General features: G+C 37.0%; 1 protein-coding gene and 1 long non-coding RNA gene across 2 annotated transcripts; both read right to left on the bottom strand.

Annotated features, from left to right (window-relative positions):
- Window positions 1-1,324: 1,324 nt before the first annotated feature.
- Window positions 1,325-5,589, bottom strand: LOC137048088 (NLR family CARD domain-containing protein 3-like). The gene is made up of 6 exons (XM_067426082.1): window positions 5,316-5,589; window positions 4,574-4,674; window positions 4,154-4,261; window positions 3,866-3,950; window positions 3,360-3,555; window positions 1,325-3,264 (listed from the first exon to the last, which is right to left on the bottom strand). The coding sequence occupies exons 2-6, from the start codon at window positions 4,594-4,596 to the stop codon at window positions 1,325-1,327; spliced, it is 2,352 nt and encodes a 783-aa protein (XP_067282183.1). The 5' UTR covers window positions 4,597-4,674; window positions 5,316-5,589.
- A 1,488-nt stretch (window positions 5,590-7,077) lies between these two features.
- On the bottom strand, window positions 7,078-12,554 carry LOC137055776 (uncharacterized). Its single transcript, XR_010900064.1, has 4 exons — window positions 12,327-12,554; window positions 11,601-11,695; window positions 9,824-9,914; window positions 7,078-9,530 (listed from the first exon to the last, which is right to left on the bottom strand). It is a non-coding gene; the product is annotated as an uncharacterized lncRNA (long non-coding RNA).
- Window positions 12,555-16,040: the final 3,486 nt, after the last annotated feature.

The raw sequence follows: 16,040 nt of genomic DNA, 5'->3' as shown, positions 1-16,040 counted from the left end.
AGAGAGTGAATGGGTGAATGTGAGGCAAGATGTAAAACGCTTTGGATGGCCATGGGTCTGTTAAAAGTGCTATATAAATGCAGTCCATTTACCATTTACCATAAATGGGTGCTTTTACTAGCCTAGAAATCTAGACGCACCCTGGCGGCAGCAAATGTAATCTGCCCGCGAGTGTCAATACCCTTCTGGGCTGTATTCCCCTAACTCTTGCCCGGCCAATCACATCGTGTATAGAGTCGGTGGGCGGGGCCATAATGACGACGGCCGAGTTGCGTTTGCGTGCTTCTAGTAAACACAGAAACTGCCGAACGATGGTCTTTCGAATCAGCTCTGACCGCGACTCTGGAAGACTTGGTGTTAAGCTTTTCTCTGACTCTAAGAAAAGGACAAAGAACGGCACTGAAGTCATTCTTAAAAAGGGAAGATGTGTTCTGAGTTTAGCTGACCGGATACGGCGAATGTTTAATCTATCAACGAGCTCTGCTTCACCTTCGTTTCTCTGGTTGGTGTAGCGCTATCCTATCGCGTGCAGAGGGAGTTTGAAAGACAACCGTTTATCCGCCCCTTGGATTGAGCTGTCTATGGTGAGTTCCAGACCAAACATCTTGATGTGGGTCTGGCTTGTCAGGCTACGCTTTTACAGCTTTGAAACTGAATCTTCCGCCGTATATTTTCAGCTTCTCACTCGTGATAAATTAAATCTGACTCCTACTGTCTGTGCTCAGTTCAGTTTTTAACTGTAGTGTCTGTTCTCTAACTGAATTAAATCATTTTTATTACTATAAAACAATCAAAACGATATTGATACATATGACTGTTTATGAGTTCATACAGCTATATCTATAATGAAAAAACATTTACAAATCTTGAAGTCACATCCGGGAGAAAAGTCAGTAAATTCAAGTAAATTCACAGGCTTTGTTTATCCCATGTGAATGTGCCACGCAAAACTCAGATGTGGGAGTAATTTCTAAATCACAGAGGTCTCTAGATAATACTAATCCATTGTGAATAGTGCTATTTTCTCCAAACATTTGACCAGTTAATACAATTAGCTAACTGCAGCAAGGGCCAACACAAGACTAAACTTCTCTAATCTTTCAAAATACTTCTCTAATGTTTCAAAACTTAGCATCCCTGAATATAGCACGTTCTTCTACTTATGTTAATTGCTTCAAGGAGAAGAAAACTCTTTGTTCTAAGCTAAAGGATAGCACAAGACAAATATTAAAAAAATGAAACCATCAATTTTCCTGGTTTTTCCAGGACATGTGGGAACCCTGAAAAAAAAACACAACTAAAAATGACTTAGTTTGACTTTGACTTACAGTGCAACTTTGGAGGTTTTGATGACTGCTGATAGTCTAATGAGACACTCGTCTGATTTCTTGAATCTCTGAAGCTCAAACTCCTCCATCTCTTCCTCTGATGTCAACAACACGAAGACCAAAGCAGACCACTGGGCAGGTGAAAGGTCAGCAGATGAGAGACTTCCTTTGCTAAGGTGGGTCTGAATCTCTTTCACCAGAGTTTGATCATTCAGTTCATTCAGACAGTAGAACAGATTGATGGATCTCTCTGGAGACAGATTAGCTTCAAGTTTCTGCTTGATGTAATGAACAATTTCCTTCTTGCTCTGGTCATTTTCATCTTGCTGTGTCAACAGACCTTGTAAGAGTCGCCGATTGGACTGGAGCGACAGACCGAGGAGGAAGCGAAGGAAAAGATCCAGGTGTCCAGTTTCACTCTCGAGTGCCTTGTCCACCGCAGCCTTGAGAAAATCAATCATGGCTTCATTTTTGTTTTCCTGTTCTGTAGACTCTTGATCAAATGCAGTTTTCTTGTTGATGTATGGAATAATATATGCATAAAGGGTCTTGAGCAAATCAATCATGGCTTCATTTTTGTTTTCCTGTTCTGTAGACTCTTGAACAAACACACTTTTCTCTTTGATGTCGAGAAACAAATGTGCATAAAGGGCTGCAATAAACTCTTGAATGCTCAAGTGAACAAAGCAGTACATGGTGCCAAGAACGATCCCTGTTTCCTCCTTAAAGATCTGGGTACACATGCCTGAATACACTGATGCCTTATAGACTTCAATACCACAGGCTTCCAGGTCTGATTCGTAGAAGATCAGGTTGTTTCTTTCCAGCTCTTGAAATGCCAGTTTCCCCATTGAAAGGATGGCGTCTTTATCCCAGGACACATCTGGTGTGCATTCTCCATCATACTTTCGGTGGCTCTGCTGGATCTGAAAGCGGAGAAAGTGTGTGTACATTTGTGTCAGAGTCCTGGGAGTGTCGTCAGTATCTGATTCCTGCAGTGTTTCAGAGATCTCATCAGACTGATTATTTTTCAGATCATTATTTCTTTTCTCCTCCAGAATCTTTTGGAGAACAGTGGCTGAAATCCAGCAGAAGACTGGGATGTGGCACATGATAAAGAGACTCTTTGATTGTTTAACATGATCAATGATTTCATTGGCTATTTTCTCATCAGTGAATCTTTTTCTGAAGTACTCCTCCTTTTGTTCATCAATGAATCCTCGTATCTCTGCCACCCGGTCAACACACTCAGGAGGAATCTTACTGGCAGCGGCTGGTCTGGTGGTGATCCAGATGAGAGCAGAAGGAAGCAGATTTCCCTTGATGAGGTTCGTCAGGAGAACATCCAGAGAGGCTGGGGACGATACGTCACACAACGTCTCATTACAGTCAAACTTCAGAGGAAGACGACATTCATCCAATCCATCAAGGATGAACAGGACTTTAAAATCATTATTTCTTCTAAGGTTTAGTCCTTTTGTCTCTGGGAAAAACTGAGTTAGAAGGTCCATCAAACTTTGTTTTTCATTTTCCTTTAAGTTCATCTCCCTGAATGGAAGAGGAAATATGAATCTGATATCTTGATTTTCTTTTCCATCAGCCCAATCCAGAACAAACTTTTGCACAGAGACGGATTTTCCAATGCCAGCGACTCCTTTTGTCAGTACAGTTCTGATCTCTTTGTCTTGTTCAGATGCTTTGAACAAGTTTGTGCATTCAACTGGAATCTCTTGTGATTCATGACGCCTGGAAGCAACTTCAATCTGCCTGACCTCATGTTCAGTGTTGACCGGTTCACTGCCACCCTGAGTGATATAGAGATCTGTGTAGATGTTATTCAGAAGTGTGGAGTCGCCTTGCTTCGCAATTCCTTCAAACACACTTTGATACTTCTTCTTTAGGCCACACTTTAGCTGATGAATGAAGAACAGCTCTTCTAAACACAGGAACAGAAAAAAAGATTGTTTTAGTCTTGATTTTCTCTCCTACATTTATAAGTGTCAATCTGACAGATGTTGATAAGTCTCTTACCTTCTAGAGCATCAGCAGCTGTATTTTCCTTCATCTCTCTCAGGTAATGTAGTGTGAGATCAAGAGCTGCTTCTTTGATACTGCATCTGTTCTCATTAAAGTCCTTCACGAAGGATTCTGTGTTCTCTTTCTGCAATATCTTCTTAAACTTTCCCAGCTCATTCTTCAGAAACTTGAATATTTTGCTCTCAAGATCCTACAAAGAAAGAAAAAAGACAGAACAACAATTTAAACCAAACTGTACATCCACATTTCCTGAAAACCATTTATCCAATCATTTAAAATATCAGTTAAAAAGACAAACATGAAAATGGTGTCATTTTTGACAAATATAATGCTTTTTTAAATATAGTATTACCTTTAATAAATATAATTAATATATGATTACTTTTTATTGCATTCTTTAAAAGTTAAAAATAAATTGTCAAGATGAATTAGAAATTAAACTTCTGTGTTTTATTACATTTTTATAAATATAAAACACTTATGAAAATGTGTTTTCTTACCTGGAAGATCCACTGGAGATTGTCTGTGAAATTCCTGTCGTTCCTGTGAGTGTGTACACTTGAGTCTAATGTCTCATATTGAAGCCTGTTAACAAATAAATAAAATACTGAATGTTCAGACAAAATATTACAGAAATCTCTTGTAAACAATTTTTAGCAAAAAGAAACAAAAGCTGATTAGCTGTAACTAGCATGTTAGCTATAACATTAGCTGCTATAATAATTATTCATTTATAAAGTTTCCAAAACAGTCCACATGTGACCAAAAATAAGAAACACATGAAATACCTTTTGGCAGATGATGGTGTTTTCCCACTGAAGTCCGGCATGCCACCCTCTTTTGACCAGTCACTCTTCACAGACACAGAGCTGGACACACCTGAGCCTGATCTTACACTAATGACACAAAGAACAGAGAAGAGGAAAACACTTTACAGGACATACTTTAGTCTCAATCTTATCAGCTCTTTATGTTTGTAAGTTATTAACTGTGACACTGTCTATAAAGCCCTCTTTACCATGTAGATTTTATTTGTTGAAGAAGGTATTAGTTGTGTTTTTAAGTCAAGTCATCATTATATATATTTTTAAATGGTTTAGTATTTGCAAACATAAAACAATGCTTGTTAAGGTTTTGTTCTTCACAAAGAAAAGACAAACCCCTGAAAGGTAATTAGTGTTAATAATGATTGTGTGAAAGAGTCTTACCTCTGTTCCTCTGAGAGACTCATCTTAGAGAGAGAGTGCTTTCCTCGCTCCTCTGCCAAACTGCAGCTAAACGGCCACTGAACACAGATCAGCTCTGGTTTCTGAACACAATCATTCAGTTTGAGCTACAGATGACCATATGTCACTGAGATCAATAGCACGGCAGTTCAGGAAATAATCAAGAATGTAAAGTGAAAAAGAGCATTATATAAAATCAAGTGAGTTATAAAAAAAAAATTCTGACATGTGGAATAATCAAATGATCTTTTGTCAGATAATTTAATGTGTTTTGTCCATGTAATGTAATGCCCATCCCTAGTGAGCACTATATTACATTTAATAAAAGCAGATGTAGGCAATGTTCGTCTTTGATAAATAAATAAATAAATAAATAAATAAATAAATAAATAAATAAATAAATAAATAAATAAATAAATAAATAAATAAATACAGTGAGTGATAGAATAAGTGAGCACTAAATGCTGGGTTTGATCCCGTCTATAGACTGGTACTTTAGAAGTCACAAAAACAACATCATCCTAAAATGGACGACGACATCCGCGGCCTTCAAATCATTTCAGTAACTTTAGGCCTAATTTCTGACAGTCAGTTTGGAGTAGACTATAAAACACTTCCAGAATAAGAACAGGCCTTTTGTAACATTAAATCACGTTTACATTTACAATATGAAACTTCTGTTTTATTCCCCCAAATAACTGTAATCAGAAAAGTAAAAACTTACAGCATTGCGCAGTAAGAAGAGAGTTTAGAAGTATTTGAAGCATGATTTTCCCCTTCCTGTTCGTGTGTTGCTTGTGTTGTTCAATCCCAGAGTAAAGTCCAGTCTCTGGTAAAGCTTTCCGTGTCGTTCATCTGCTGTATGTTTGACTCTGGAAGCGATTATCAGCTGTTACTGCTCATTCTGACGGGCTCATTCGCCATACGGAGCTCTTTCTGCTTTTGTATTTTACACTATCACTTTCACTTTCGTCTTCTTTGTGGGTTTTACCTCTTGGTTGTGAAGCAGCTAAACAGGGGCACATCTCAATCATCTCACTAGTCCACTAGTCAGGGCACTGATTAGGACATAAGTCAATGGGCTGACTCCCTGATCAGTGCCCTGGTTCATACATAGACAGTAAAGGAAATGGACAGAGCGATCCCATAGACGTCAACGGCGGAAAAATGAGGTCAACCTAGAGGTACTTGGCTTGTTTGAGATGCGCCTGAAATAAAGGCGAGACTAGGCGGCTGCAGTGAGGAGGAGTGAAAAAAGTCCAGGCAAGCTGGACAGTTCTCTCTTCTCGTAGTGGATCAGACACCTGCGAGATCAGGGGTGTGTGTGTGTGTGTGTGTGTGTGTGTGTGTGTGTGTGTGTGTGTGTTTGTTTTTGTGACATATCAGGACAAAAGTATGAATACACACCAACAAAGTCAGGACATGTGTAGAAGTCAGGACCAAAATCGATGTCCTCATTTTTCTGAACACCCCACAGTGTTCTACAGCCTCAAATATACACCTGGTGCAAAAATCTCATTGGGCAAGAAATGTCACAATTTTAAGAAATCATCTGTGTAAGTGTGTATCACGTTTTTGCTCACTCACTGATACGCCAACTATAGGAAGTGTGAGGTACTGCGCTTGACGTTTACACACACAGGAAGTGACATCAGAGATTTCACTTTAAGAAAAAATCACTTATAAAATGTTAATAGCTACACTTAGCCAGTGGTTGCCTATAAATAAATAGTGTTGGTCAGCAGTAACACAGTAAAAAATTCTAAAGAATGGACTTTAAACAGTACAATTTATAATTATCTACAACGTGATGTTTGGACGTATGCTGTAAGCTACCTCACGTTAGCACTCTTGTTAACTAACCTTAAGCCTACACAAGCTGGCTAAAATGCTAAATGCATAGCTAACCACATCCACTGAATCAGTTATGTAGCCATAGGTGTGGGCGATCTGGCGATTTTATATCTTGATCGATCTTGACGTCCACAATCTACTTTTCAAGCGAATCGTAGAGATCACGATCTTTTATGTCCTAGGGGGACTTTTGTTTTGACGGCGCTGAGAATGCCTGAGCATCAGAGCTCATATTCTCCGTGTTCATTAGTTCACGATCTCTGTGTAATAGTCAAATAATATCTAATATGCTATTAGATAAAACTGTTAAACAAAGAAAGTAAACGGTATGCGAAAAAAGTATTATAGTGTTTGCTTTTATATTTCTGAAAGGCGAACACTAACACCCCACCCAGCAAAAACCTGTTTGAAAGACGATATTGTCAGACATTTAATCAACGTTCAAATTTGGTTGAAAGGTGAAAAGACATCTATACAAGGACGTCCCACTTACGTCTAAATCTGGTTGTAAAGTGAGTTTAAAAGACGTCTTTTCTATGCATAATTTCAACCGTGATTATGCATTCACGGTTGAAATTAGGCCTGAAAAAGACGATTATATTTAATATTCATAATTTGTCAAAATAAGACAATTCACAAGAGTACCATTTATTGACACATAAAAACACTTTCCTGATCGCATATTAAACTTGCATGTGATCAAACATACTGTAAAAACAATAATATTGTGAAATATTACTACACAAAATAACTTTTATATATGAATACATTGAATATTCCTGTTATCAAAGCTGAACTCTTCAGTGTCAGATCCTTCAGAAATCATTCTTGATTTGATGCTCAATATCAATGTTGAAAACAGTTGTGCTGCTTCACTTTTTCCAGTATTTATTTGGAACTTTTTTATTTATTTATTTTTTACAATTTAAGCATTTACTGTAACTTTTTATCAAATTAATCCATCTTTTTTGTGTAAAGATTTTTTTTCAAAATAAATGTTTATAAAAACAGAACAATAACCAATTATAAACACATTAGAACTCATTAAAGATTGTTCACCCAAAAATGAATATTGCCATTAATTACCCTTGTGTAGCTCCAAACCCGTAAGACTTTCGTGCAGAACACAAATGAAGATATTTTTAGCAGATGCCTTGTATGCACAAAATAACAAAAACACTTATGTCTTTATTCACAAATGATGTATCTCTGACGCATGTTCACAAGCATGCCTCACGCCAACACAACACGGATGCATATATTTTGTGAAAAAAACACACAACACAAAGCATTCACGTCGCTTCATAAAATCGAGGTTAAACCACTGGAGTCATAATGGATTACTTTAGCCCCGTTTCCACCAAAATTACCCGGAACAATTTGTACCAGGAACTTTTTTACAGGAACTTTTCTCCCCCCCAGACCTGCAGCTGTCTGCGTTTCGACCGCGATAAAGTTCCGAGAAGATTAGGCAGATTAGTCCGGTGATGTAGGACTGCGCGCGACTGCTCCTCCAAGCCAGTGACGGACAAGGCTGTCACTTTTTATTCGATATTCGAATATGCATTCGAAGATGACATGAAATATCCGTAATCGAACTATAAATAAACTATCCGGTTTTTAAAGTGCCATGTAGCGCAATTTTTTTTTTACTGTCGGTGCGTTTACATGGAGCACTGTAATCAGTTTAAAAGTCCAATCTGAAGGAAAATGCTCCATATAAACACCTCAATCGTAATAAAAATGCCCAAACTGAATGAAATTGTAATCGTTTTGAGATGGGTGGATAAATCTTTTCATGAATCGATCAAACGAAACATTTCACCATGTAAATGACCTGAGCGGATTACTTTTGAGTGTGCGTCCTTATGTGATAACAGCGCGCGCCTTCACCACTGAAGAGCACACGTCGCGCTCATGCAGCAAGCATGTTGACAAGAGAGGAAAATACATTTTTCTGAGGGATAATCTTTTTATTTCATAAGAAGTTATGAAGATAATGTTGGCATAATGACACTGTCCCTAAGCCTATGTAAGCAAACAATCAACTTCTTCAACTGCGCCTGACATTAGAATTAATTTTTTCTGAGATGATTATTACACTTTACAACAAATGAATAGCTTTTATAAAACCATAAGTCCTGGTGGCCGTTGAGAGTTGCTATGGCATCCGTAAACACATTCCAGCTGCTGGAGATGACGGCGTTGTAGATAATTGAATATATTCGAATGCCTTGCTTGATATTTGATATCCGTTCGAATTAGATTTTTTTCAAAAATGACAGCCCTAGCGGACAGTAATCATTTTTGTGTGTACCGATTGAAAGATTTAGTGGATTTAGTTATTATAAGCTATTTATTTGTTTAAATAATCATCTCAGAAAAAAAAAATAATTCTTCTGTCAGGCGCAGTTAAAGTAAAAAACTGCCTGGGGCAATATACGCTGTGTCATTACTCCAACATTATCTTCATTATCTTATAACTTACGAAATAAAAAGTTAACCCCTCAGAAAAATTAACTTTCCTCTCTTGTCAACATGAGCGCGGCGTGTAAGACTTTTAAAAATGCCGAGTTGAACCTAAATGCTGCGTGAGCTCAACCAATCAGCATGTTAAGCGCCCAAGTCCCGCCCTCGAAAGTTCCTGAACTTTGAAAAAGTACTACCCCGCGAGCAGGGCCGTTTGGAGGGGGAAATATTTACCCGGAACTTCATTTAGACCCTGGTTCCTGCGGTCTAAACACACGAAGTACCACCCAAAGTTCCTGGTTCCTGGGTAAAGTTCCTGTGGTGGAAACGAGGCTTTTGATGTCTACTACCTTTCTGAGGTAAACTGTGAAATGGGGGAGGACAGAAATCTCTCAGATTTCATTAAAAAGAAGATGACCAAAAGTCTCACAGGTTTGGAAAAGCATGAAGGTGAGTGATGAAAATTTTTGGTTACATTTTATACATTAGGTAAATCAATCAACATATCAATAAACCGCTTGTTCTTCTGCTCCTTCCACCATCCCAATCCGGATTATTGAGCCACGACAGAAGCTTCCACTTTGAATATTTTAGCCAGGCTGTTTTTCTCCAGTATCTAAAGTGAGAAAGAAAACAATAACCCAAATGTAAATGTAAACACAAAACAAAATTGGTTGTCTGTTAGGGCATTTCCACCTCAGGGCACAAAATGATTAAAACTGAAAACTGAAATTGAAAACTGATTAATAGCACGAGAACAATTTACTAAAATTTTCAACACACTTTTGTTACTTTCTCTACATTGCAAATGTTGTACAATTAAAATAACTCTGCAAGTACTACAAAAAAGTAAACTACTGAACTACTGAAAAGGATGGTACACTGGAAATATGGTCATCTTGTACTCACCCTCATGTCATCATCAATTGAAACTGGGAACCTGCACACACTGTAAGAAGATGCAGTGGCCTGTGGCTGAGTGGCCTTTGGTTTTATTTAGCTGTATTTGACAAACAAAAGGGGAAAAAGATGTAACATCACTGAATATTTCAAAATATTTTACATTTCTGTACAAATTAAAGTGTTACTCATTCTTCAGATATAAATACATATAGACAGATAGATATTAATATACATATATTAGGGAAGCACCAATACCATTTTTTCAGAACCGATCCGATATTAAAAATTCTGAGTATCGGTCGATACCAATACTAAACTGATACCAATCCGATACCAATACTGTTTTGTTTAAAAATGTATGTAGAATTTCTATACCTCAGTCTGTTGAACTGATAATCACTCTTTTTTGAGTTAAACACAATCAAACAAATACAGACAACTTCATTATATTTTATATAAATATATAAAATCACAATCTATGACAAAATACTACTATAGATGGTGAATAAATTAGATTAGTGAATAATTCAGCAGAAAAAGTTACAAAATCACGAGTGCACAATACTTGTATACAATCGAAACATTTAGTGAGGAAAAATAAAGGAAACCACAAAGGTGAATAGGTGTAGCTGTAAAATCTGGTAAAATGTTACACAAAATATATTCATGAAAACCAAGTAAATATATATTAGAAATAGGGCCTATATACTAAGAAATTACATTAATTTTAAATGTATAGCATGTATTTTTAATGGGGCAGCAACATATTATAGATAGGGCAGAACAAGAAAGGCTATTAATAAGGCTTTCATAGCGCAAAAGTATTATAATATAGAGCGGCACAAAGCACGTATGAGCATTGCGTGTGCAGGACGATCCGCTTGAAGCAACACGGAGTCACAGTGCCGCGCTATGTCCGCATGGAGAAGTTCAAAACAAGATCAACACGTAGTGTATCTGTGCAGTATTCTTAGAAGCCGTTTCTTTTAACAGTTTGACATTTCAGTTACTGTGTGTGAAGAACAATACGATAACTAGTCCAGTGTTGTGATCTAACAGACACCCGGGATAAAGTAACATGATTTGCAGCAATAAACGCCAGCAAGTTAGTCATTTTTTGAGAAACCATAGAGCGTTTTCTACTTTACAGATCAAGCAGTGTCACAGAAACAATAAATCATCTTGGAGAGTTTGATCGTGTTGACTGTCGTAACCGAACGCAGCACAGTTTAAAGCTGAATGGAGAGAGACTGAGCCTGAGCAAGCATGCATTGACTTGAATGAATGACTTAAATATTCATCTGTACTCGCATTAAACTATGGAATGGCTTCAGAACACTAATAATATAGTGCAAGAATCATTGATGATGCTTTATAATGTTTCTGTGCCTTTTCTGGGGCACTGGGGCTTACAAATAACACAGAATATTATGCGCACAGTATCGAATTTGGATTGGTCCTGTCTGTCCGATACCCAATCCGGCAGATAATGGCGGATCGGAACCAGTACTGATCCTGAGTATCAAAACGGTGCATCCCTAATAGATATTAATGATATCTTTCTAATGCTATTTACTGTACATTGATAAATACTGTTACATATATACGTGCAAGATTTGTAAGCTTGGCAAAAAGTTGTGGAGAATTTTATTCAAAGAATTTATTTTATTTTTTCCCTTTATTCAAAGAGATAGGAGGAGCTGCTCTTGCAGGCCCGAGAAGCATTTTAAAGATGGCCGCTGAGCGAAATGACTTGTCTCAAAGGGACTTTGGTATAACTTACCAGTCATATGGTTTATAATGTCTAGAGATGTTCTTCGACAGGAGTATGCTCCAACTCTAGTGCATGGCCATCAGCAAGGAAGAATCTACGAACATCTGTCACAGAGACAAAAATATTTAGTAGCCTATTCAATGCCAGGTTTATTAGAAATAAATTATAGCAGAGGTGAAACGCAGAATAGAAAAATAGTAATATACAGATATACAAAGAAATAATCCTTAGATAACAGAATTTACATTTTTAGGTTTACTTATTTAATAATACTAATACAGTGTCACTTATGTTTGTACATCAAAGCCTTTAATATATATATATATATATATATATCTCACCATGCATTAAAAAAATATGATTACAACGAAAGATCATAACGTGTATGAAATCAGCTCATTTCACTGTTTAAGTGACGTCACCGATTGACCGTACAGTGTCTATTTTAGGCTAAATTAATTAGCCTACTTCCAAACAAAACTATCAAAATATGTCATCTACACATAAGATGTGATTTAAAAGCCCCAACTTCCATAAACAGGAGCTCAAGTTAACCTAAAGTTACCTGTAGTTAACGTTAGCCTAACGGTTGATATGCTAACGGACTTTTTCCGAAGACACTAACGTTAAACCATTTCTATAAAGTAATATTCAGCGGATGCGTGTCATATACATGAAAAAAGTGTAAGGAACATTTGTATGTACTATTTGTGTAATTGTAGTCTCTAAACTTACCTGAAATTATCCAAACAACAATGAGAGACGGAGTTTTTGCTGTTTGTCAGTTGAGTTGCAGACGCTCCGTGTCCGTGGTAACGCCCTCTGCTCCAGTTCAAATGTGACTCAAATGTTCAGCGTGCGCGCCCATTAAAACACGTGGAAGTCACGTAGCATTCACATGAATGTCGAATTAATGGAGTTAATTTTTTGATAATCAGATAATGTCCTAAAACTTGATACATTATTAAGTGGATAACAGGCCTAATTGTAGTCTACATCAGACTTTAAATGGAAAGAGAATAAAGCAGTTTTCAGAATGTAAAATGATTTTGAAGTCAGTAAAATAGGCTATATGTTATAATTAATATAATATAATATAATATAATATAATATAATATAATATAATATAATATAATATAACTATTGAAATGTATACATGTAGAAATAAAATTGCAAAAACAGTAATTAAAAACTATTGGCCTATAAGACATGATTATATTTTTTCATACTGTATAATACATTTACAGATGTAACATGTAGAACAACTTTTAAGCTTATGTTATATGTATTTTTTAAATATATATATTTTTTAAATGCATTTCGATATATTTAACAGTGCACTTCACATATAACCTATGTGGATATACAGTAGATGCTACACAACAATCTATTGTTTCACTTGCTTAAGTAGACTTACTAACTGTGTTTATGGCTATATTGTGGTCCGAAACAGACGTATGTGCGTACTTGGGCTAAATTTGTACCAAATCTCGACGGACCAAACAAAGCCCAATTTTCAACATCTTTTTTTGGGCTAAATGAAGGCCATTACGGGCCAACTTGATTTAGCCCAAAAAACAACGTCCAAAAGATGTCTGGTGCTGGGTGGGTACATTCTCATTTCTCATGTCAACATTCAGCACATGTGTATGTATATACTTAAAAGAAATCTTTGAAAATTTGATTAACATTTAATTTCACAAACCTTGCAGAATGAATTGAATAGCTGTCAGATATTCTGAATTGTGCATTTTTAACCTGCATGACTCTGTTTACTGTGTGTGATGGACAGTCTGTGTGAATTAGTTCAGCTTCACTGGATCTAAACACTTTAAATCCTTGATTTCAGCTATGCTGCACTACATTCAGGTGCTCACTATGGCATATTCAGAATTTTCACTGTGTGCTGAATGTACATTTAGTGTTGCCTCGTCTTTATCGAAAAATGTTTTTCCCAGTGTGCACAAACTTACTGAGTGCCTACTAGTTGGCTACACTTTTATTAACATTTTTTTCAATTTCTTTATTTGTGAAAAATACTATATGTTAATATTATGAATCCAGAATCAAAAGGTTTGTTAAATCTAAAATAGTCTTTTTAATTGATATTTATTTAATAGATTTTTTTTCAGATTATAAATAAATAAATAAACATATATATATATATATATATATATATATATATATATATATATATATATATATATATATATATATATATATATATAAAGATATCGGCATCAGCCATTAAACACTAATGACTATTTTGAAAACTGATGTTTAATGCAATAGTATTTAATGTTGTGCAAATAGATAAGTCGATAAGCTTGTTTCAGTCTGGATATTTTCCATAGTAGGCTACATTTAAAAAATTGGGAAGATTGCGATTCAGATCATGGATTGTGATTTTCTTTTTTTATCACAATATGAAATTTTGTGAAGTTTGCCCACCCCTAAGCTGTAACATATTTTTTCTCTATACTATGTATTTGTATATGTTAAATGCTTTTCTCTATGCATGATATATATTACACGGTTTGTTTGTATCTAAAATGGTAGACTACGTTAAAATATAAGGGCATTATTACTTAGCTAGTTCTAGCTGGTTAGCTCAGCAGCCTCACAGCTACAAAACATGTAGGTACTATTTCAAGCCAGCTACAACTAATGAAATTATCCAAATGATACATACCTATTGGTTGCTATCTGTCTATGCTCCATCTATCATAAACTTGAAAGTATAGGGTTTGAATTTAGCTAATGTATTATGCTAAAGTTTAGTTTATGATCAACGCTGAACAGTTCTCACAGTCATTTTTTTTTCAGCCACCACACATTTAGGGAGGTGGTTTAACCCTCTATGGCATGACTTTTTATTTTTTGGGGAAAAATATTTCACCCCCTTTTTTGGGAGCTTGGGGGTCCCTGATAATATATCCATCATAAAAAATGTCGTCCCCACCCCACCCCCCCCCCCCCCACCCCTGAACCAGATTTTGGTTTGTTGCCTCAGGGCAACACTGATGGTACTAAAACTCCAAGGTTTTCTACATAGGTGGAATAGCATTAGATAGTTTTATTTTACATAAAAAATACAAAAACAATACTACTAACTCCAACTAACACCTCATGTATTATATTAATACACCAATCAGGCATAATATTATGACCACTGACAGGTGACGTAACACTGATTATCTCTTCATCACGGCTCCTGTTAGTGGGAGGGATATATTGGGCAGCAAGTAAACAATTTGTCCTCAAAGTTAATGTGGTAGAAGCAGGAAGAATGGGCAAGCGCAAGGATTTGAGTTTGACAAGGGCCAAAATGTGATGGCTAGACGACTGGGTCAGAGCATCTCCAGAACTGCAGCCCTTGTGGGCTGTTCCCGGTCTGCAGTGGTCAGTATCTATCAAAAGTGCTCCAAGGAAGGACCAGTGGAGAACCGGCCACAGGGTCATGGGCGACCAAGGCTCATTGAGACCTGTCAGGTTGCCCATGCTGACCCCTGACCCTGCCGAAAGCACCAACAGTGGCCCGTGAGCATCAGAACTGGACCACGGAGCAATGGAAGAAGGTGGCCTAGTCTGAGGAATCACATTTTCTTTTACATCATGTGGATGGACAGGTGCGTGTGGGTGGCTTACCTGGGGAACACATGGCCCCAGGATGCACTATGGGAAGAAGGCGAGCTGTGTGATGCTTTGGGCAATGTTCTGCTGGGAAACCTTGGGTCCTGCCTTCCGTGTGGATGTTACTTTGACATGTAACACCTACCTAAGCATTGTTGCAGAACATGTTCAGCCCTTCATGGAAACCTATTCCCTGGTGGCTGTGGCTCTTTAACTCTTTCACACTTCCACAAAGCACAAATTGCTCAGGAATGGTTTGAGGAGCACAACAACGAGTTTGAGGTGTTGACTTGGCCTCCAAATTCCTCAGATCTCAATTCAATCGAGCATCTGTGGGATGAGCTGAACAAACAAGTCCGATCCATGGAGGCCCCACCTCACAGCTTACAGGACTTAAAGGATCTACTGCTAACATCTTGAGCCAGATACCACAGCACACCTTCAGGGGTCTAGTGGAGTCCATGCCTCGACGGGTCAGGGCTGTCTTGGCAGCAAAACGGGGACCAACACAATATTAGGGAGATGGTCATAATGTTATGCCTGATCGGTGTAAATAATGATAAAAAAACACATAAAAGATACACATAATGCACATTCTGTGAGTTTTCTGAAGTTGTAAAAGCAAACTTTCCAGGAGCACTTGAACCATATGGTCCTTACCCTATGATATTGCCTGAACAAAAGTGGTCTAACTGCACAGTGTTGCCCTGAGGCAACAAACAAAAAAACACAGTTTTAGTATATAAATAAAAACAGAATAAATATTTAAACAATCAAATATACTTCTTTACATACTGATGCACATGCATATATATT

Source organism: Pseudorasbora parva, chromosome 2 (assembly GCF_024679245.1).
Source record: "Pseudorasbora parva isolate DD20220531a chromosome 2, ASM2467924v1, whole genome shotgun sequence".
NCBI lineage: Eukaryota > Metazoa > Chordata > Actinopteri > Cypriniformes > Gobionidae > Pseudorasbora > Pseudorasbora parva.
This window is presented reverse-complemented; position numbering and strand designations above follow the sequence as displayed.

What these genes read in the sequence shown, in the direction of transcription:
- LOC137048088 (XM_067426082.1), bottom strand. Translation starts at nt 4,596, where the DNA reads ATGAGTCTCTCAGAGGAACAGAG. An exon ending in ACACCATCATCTGCCAAAAG is followed by an intron (nt 3,951 to 4,153) that starts GTATTTCATGTG and finishes ATTTGTTAACAG; the next exon opens with GCTTCAATATGAGACATTAG. An exon ending in AGCTGCTGATGCTCTAGAAG is followed by an intron (nt 3,265 to 3,359) that starts GTAAGAGACTTA and finishes TCCTGTGTTTAG; the next exon opens with AAGAGCTGTTCTTCATTCAT.